This window comes from Ambystoma mexicanum, chromosome 3p, assembly GCF_040938575.1.
Source record: "Ambystoma mexicanum isolate Mex_15411 chromosome 3p, UKY_AmexF1_1, whole genome shotgun sequence".
In the NCBI taxonomy this organism is placed as follows: domain Eukaryota; kingdom Metazoa; phylum Chordata; class Amphibia; order Caudata; family Ambystomatidae; genus Ambystoma; species Ambystoma mexicanum.
In genome coordinates this window covers 45700806-45706949 of record NC_090925.1, presented here as the reverse complement: position 1 = coordinate 45706949, position 6144 = coordinate 45700806, and the positions used below count along the sequence as shown (strand labels likewise).

Below are 6144 nucleotides of genomic sequence, written 5' to 3'. Positions count from 1 at the left end.
TGATTGCAAAATTGTTAAAAAGGATAGAATGTTTGCGTTGTTCACACAGCAATATAAACCTTAGGGCCCGAATCACTCAACTTTCTTGAAACTTCAGACGGGAATCAGTGCACTGCGGTCCTATTCAATCGCATTCTACTGTGCACTGTGTCTGCCACTTTCATAGAAAGTTAGGCTCATGTGACCATTGAATACATGAAGAAAACATTGCGTTGGTGTGTTTCTCTGAATAGGTAATGTGTGTAAAATACCGTGCATGCACCATATCTCTCCAAACCATTGCATCAACAGGGCTGCCAAAAATAAGAGTAACACTGTTTGTTCTTTTACTTTCAGCTCGTCTTTCAATCCAGTCATAGCTTTTTATCTCTGCAGAAATGGGAGCAGAAAACTGGAGCTTGGCCGAAGGCTTCTTGATTGTGGGCTTCTCAGATCTTCCACAGCTGCAAGTTCCACTTTTTGCTGCATTGTTACTGGTTTACTTGATAACATTGGCAGGAAACCTTCTTATTACAGCAACAATTTACTGTAATTTACAACTGCACACACCTATGTATTTCTTCCTCTCAATTCTGTCCTTCATCGACATCTGTCACACCTCAAACATTTTCCCACAGATGCTGGCCCACTTCTTCCAGGAGGGGACACGCATGTCTATGACCGAGTGCCTGCTGCAGGTGTATGTGCTTGGAGGTATGTTATGTACAGAAGTCCTTTTACTCACAGTCATGGCTTACGATCGATATGTGGCCATTTGCAACCCCTTGCGATACCTGACCATTATGAACAAGGAGGTGTGCGTGCAGGTCGCTGTTGGGAGCTGGGCGGTTGCTCTCATGTATCCACTTCCATATATTTTACTAACATCTAAGCTTTCCTTCTGTGGGTCCCACACCATCAACCACTTCTTCTGTGATCTTTCAGCCTTGATGAAGCTTTCCTGCAGCAGCACTCAACACATTGAAGTGATTATCTTTGTTCTGAGCGCTATACTGACAATGATGTCCTTTATTTTAATCATCACTTCTTACGTGAATATTGTCTCCTGCATCTTGAAAATCAAATCAAAGGGCGGGCAACACAAAGCCTTCTGGACATGTGCTTCCCATCTCACAGTCGTCTTGCTATTCTATGGCTCCATCTCTTCTACGTATATTCGACCAACGTCAACGTATTCAATGAAGGAAAACAAGATATTGTCCTTGTCATACATCGCTGTCACTCCAATGTGCAACCCCATAATTTACAGTCTGAAGAACGCAGAAGTTAAAAAAGGCCTCAGAAAGTTCTTATTGTTTTAACGGAAAGAATGAGCTTTACCAGCAGAACCGGTTTCCCAAACTGCTGCTTACAGATGTTGTAGTTTAAGTCATTATTGTATTCAATGTGTGTAGATTTAAAGGCAACACTATTAGCTTGAGTTCATGGCATGCACAAGAAATCAATTCCAGACTTTAACACTGCCTTAAATAGTTTGCCTATCATTGCACTTCTCCAAGAGAGATTTGTGTTATTCAACCTTTCATCTCTCATCTATCTATATATTCAGTCCAAAAAAGGTGTTAAAAGGGACATCATGGTTAAGTTGCACTAATAAAAACCTATTAAATCCAGAGAAAAAACTTTGGGGACATTATTTTTACAAGTAAAATTGTAAAACCCAAAGAATGTGTCAGTTATCGTAATCTATGCAACCATAGCTCACGCCACCACCTTGCACTGATAAGTCTAACACCCAGTACATCAAAGATGACATCACAAAATGTCATTCCTACACCCCTGGGATTTGATACCACGACTTCTTGCAAACCCACAGACAGAAACATCTACTCCACTGTTCAGAGTTTTCACCCCCCTGCTTTGATCAAACACCTTCTGCATAGTCAAGTTTTGAGGGCACAACAGACTGTATTTAATACCAACACATGTCAGTCAACAAAGCAACAGATGGTGCAGAGGTTTCATGCCAGTGTTTGTCGGTCAGAGGAAATAGACACAGCACTCAACAAGGTATGCACCAGGCGAACTGGGACAGAGGTGAGCCAACTGGCTCATGATAAGACGGATAACCATCGGAAATCGGATGCAAACTGCTTTGTATGCTTGCTTCTTCCATATGCTTTAAATGTCTCCAGGTTGTTTGTGGCCAAGAAAATACCAGAAGCAGCACAACTCAAATTTCAATGTGCAAAGCAAGGGAACAATTCCAGGAAGTTGGGCTTACTTAAAATGGGTAACACTACCAAAATCCCTTTATGAAGGTAACTTTATTAAAGAAAGGAAAATGGCACTGTCATGGTCCTGGGCTCTTAGCCCAACCTACTCCTTCTTGATAGGTGTCTTCCATCTCTCATAAACTTCTTCCCCTCCCCTTCCACTCCTTTTTCTGCCACCCCTTGGCCGCTCTTCCACCTCCACCGGGTGTCCCACACTCCTGTACCCCTACTCGGAGGACCTTGAAATGTTGCAACCTGCTCTACTTAGCAAGCCTCAAGTTTCGATCTGCCATCAAACACTCCTCTGGTACCTCCTTGAAGACCTCGGCTTAGACGTCATCCATCTCTCTGAGATGTGGTTCACTGCCAGCTCTGTCATAGGTTTTGACACTCTTCTCCCTGAGGATTACAAAATCCTCTCTAAGACCATGGGCCTCATTAGGAGTTTGGAGATAGCCATGCCGTTATTACTGGCATGGCTACCCCCAAACCGGGTACCGGGTCCGGGTCCCAAAAATAGGGAATTACCGGGCCATGCCGACTTTAGCAGGTGCATTACTTCCCATTCTCGGGGCCCGGACCCGGTACATCCCCATTCCCGTTGGAGCCCCAATAGGGGAATGGGGATGGGGAGGATGCTAACAACGGGCCTGTTAATGACGTTCCCGTTGTTAGCATCCTCTTCTGCTAGCGGGTCCTGCTCTGCACGTCTGGTTTGGCCAGGCATCCAGAGCGGGACCCGCTGCAGACCTCGTAATGTGGTGGCCCAGAATGAAAGGTGCGGTCCCTTACCGGCACCGTTTATTCCGCGGCCACCAGCCTCCTAATGAGGCTCCATGTCTCACCAGCCCAGGGACAGCCCCAAAGGATAGAATGTTTGCGTTGTTCACACAGCAATATAAACCTTAGGGCCCGAATCACTCAACTTTCTTGAAACTTCAGACGGGAATCAGTGCACTGCGGTCCTATTCAATCGCATTCTACTGTGCACTGTGTCTGCCACTTTCATAGAAAGTTAGGCTCATGTGACCATTGAATACATGAAGAAAACATTGCGTTGGTGTGTTTCTCTGAATAGGTAATGTGTGTAAAATACCGTGCATGCACCATATCTCACCAAACCATTGCATCAACAGGGCTGCCAAAAATAAGAGTAACACTGTTTCTTCTTTTACTTTCAGCTCGTCTTTCAATCCAGTCATAGCTTTTTATCTCTGCAGAAATGGGAGCAGAAAACTGGAGCTTGGCCGAAGGCTTCTTGATTGTGGGCTTCTCAGATCTTCCACAGCTGCAAGTTCCACTTTTTGCTGCATTGTTACTGGTTTACTTGATAACATTGGCAGGAAACCTTCTTATTACAGCAACAATTTACTGTAATTTACAACTGCACACACCTATGTATTTCTTCCTCTCAATTCTATCCTTCATCGACATCTGTCACACCTCAAACATTTTCCCACAGATGCTGGCCCACTTCTTCCAGGAGGGGACACGCATGTCTATGACCGAGTGCCTGCTGCAGGTGTATGTGCTTGGAGGTATGTTATGTACAGAAGTCCTTTTACTCACAGTCATGGCTTACGATCGATATGTGGCCATTTGCAACCCCTTGCGATACCTGACCATTATGAACAAGGAGGTGTGCGTGCAGGTCGCTGTTGGGAGCTGGGCGGTTGCTCTCATGTATCCACTTCCATATATTTTACTAACATCTAAGCTCTCCTTCTGTGGGTCCCACACCATCAACCACTTCTTCTGTGATCTTTCAGCCTTGATGAAGCTTTCCTGCAGCAGCACTCAACACATTGAAGTGATTATCTTTGTTCTGAGCGCTATACTGACAATGATGTCCTTTATTTTAATCATCACTTCTTACGTGAATATTGTCTCCTGCATCTTGAAAATCAAATCAAAGGGTGGGCAACACAAAGCCTTCTGGACATGTGCTTCCCACCTCACAGTCGTCTTGCTATTCTATGGCTCCATCTCTTCTACGTATATTCGACCAACGTCAACGTATTCAATGAAGGAAAACAAGATATTGTCCTTGTCATACATCGCTGTCACTCCAATGTGCAACCCCATAATTTACAGTCTGAAGAACGCAGAAGTTAAAAAAGGCCTCAGAAAGTTCTTATTGTTTTAACGGAAAGAATGAGCTTTACCAGCAGAACCGGTTTCCCAAACTGCTGCTTACAGATGTTGTAGTTTAAGTCATTATTGTATTCAATGTGTGTAGATTTAAAGGCAACACTATTAGCTTGAGTTCATGGCATGCACAAGAAATCAATTCCAGACTTTAACACTGCCTTAAATAGTTTGCCTATCATTGCACTTCTCCAAGAGAGATTTGTGTTATTCAACCTTTCATCTCTCATCTATCTATATATTCAGTCCAAAAAAGGTGTTAAAAGGGACATCATGGTTAAGTTGCACTAATAAAAACCTATTAAATCCAGAGAAAAAACTTTGGGGACATTATTTTTACAAGTAAAATTGTAAAACCCAAAGAATGTGCCAGTTATCGTAAGCTATGCAACCATAGCTCACGCCACCACCTTGCACTGATAAGTCTAACACCCAGTACATCAAAGATGACATCACAAAATGTCATTCCTACACCCCTGGGATTTGATACCACGACTTCTTGCAAACCCACAGACAGAAACATCTACTCCACTGTTCAGAGTTTTCACCCCCCTGCTTTGATCAAACACCTTCTGCATAGTCAAGTTTTGAGGGCACAACAGACTGTATTTAATACCAACACATGTCAGTCAACAAAGCAACAGATGGTGCAGAGGTTTCATGCCAGTGTTTGTCGGTCAGAGGAAATAGACACAGCACTCAACAAGGTATGCACCAGGCAAACTGGGACAGAGGTGAGCCAACTGGCTCATGATAAGACGGATAACCATCGGAAATCGGATGCAAACTGCTTTGTATGCTTGCTTCTTCCATATGCTTTAAATGTCTCCAGGTTGTTTGTGGCCAAGAAAATACCAGAAGCAGCACAACTCAAATTTCAATGTGCAAAGCAAGGGAACAATTCCAGGAAGTTGGGCTTACTTAAAATGGGTAACACTACCAAAATCCCTTTATGAAGGTAACTTTATTAAAGAAAGGAAAATGGCACTGTCATGGTCCTGGGCTCTTAGCCCAACCTACTCCTTCTTGATAGGTGTCTTCCATCTCTCATAAACTTCTTCCCCTCCCCTTCCACTCCTTTTTCTGCCACCCCTGTGGCCGCTCTTCCACCTCCACCGGGTGTCCCACACTCCTGTACCCCTACTCGGAGGACCTTGAAATGTTGCAACCTGCTCTACTTAGCAAGCCTCAAGTTTCGATCTGCCATCAAACACTCCTCTGGTACCTCCTTGAAGACCTCGGCTTAGACGTCATCCATCTCTCTGAGATGTGGTTCACTGCCAGCTCTGTCATAGGTTTTGACACTCTTCTCCCTGAGGATTACAAAATCCTCTCTAAGACCATGGGCCTCATTAGGAGTTTGGAGATAGCGATGCCGTTATTACTGGCATGGCTACCCCCAAACCGGGTACCGGGTCCGGGTCCCAAAAATAGGGAATTACCGGGCCATGCCGACTTTAGCAGGTGCATTACTTCCCATTCTCGGGGCCCGGACCCGGTACATCCCCATTCCCGTTGGAGCCCCAATAGGGGAATGGGGATGGGGAGGATGCTAACAACGGGCCTGTTAATGACGTTCCCGTTGTTAGCATCCTCTTCTGCTAGCGGGTCCTGCTCTGCACGTCTGGTTTGGCCAGGCATCCAGAGCGGGACCCGCTGCAGACCTCGTAATGTGGTGGCCCAGAATGAAAGGTGCGGTCCCTTACCGGCACCGTTTATTCCGCGGCCACCAGCCTCCTAATGAGGCTCCATGTCTCACCAGCCCAGGGACAGAGTCGCC

The 6144-nt window shown here is 45.1% G+C and overlaps 2 protein-coding genes across 2 annotated transcripts; both read left to right on the top strand.

The window, feature by feature from the left end:
• The first annotated feature begins 377 nt into the window (after nt 1-377).
• LOC138579478 (olfactory receptor 1L4-like) lies at nt 378-1301 on the top strand. Its single transcript, XM_069649809.1, has one exon. It carries the CDS (start codon nt 378-380, stop codon nt 1299-1301), a length of 924 nt encoding a protein of 307 aa, XP_069505910.1.
• A 2137-nt stretch (nt 1302-3438) lies between these two features.
• Nucleotides 3439-4362, top strand: LOC138579477 (olfactory receptor 1L4-like). Its single transcript, XM_069649808.1, has one exon. It carries the CDS (start codon nt 3439-3441, stop codon nt 4360-4362), a length of 924 nt encoding a protein of 307 aa, XP_069505909.1.
• Nucleotides 4363-6144: the final 1782 nt, after the last annotated feature.

Coding starts and splice junctions, on each gene's coding strand:
- LOC138579477 (XM_069649808.1), top strand. CDS start 3,439: ATGGGAGCAGAAAACTGGAGCTTGGCCGAAGGCTTCTTGATTGTGGGC.
- LOC138579478 (XM_069649809.1), top strand. CDS start 378: ATGGGAGCAGAAAACTGGAGCTTGGCCGAAGGCTTCTTGATTGTGGGC.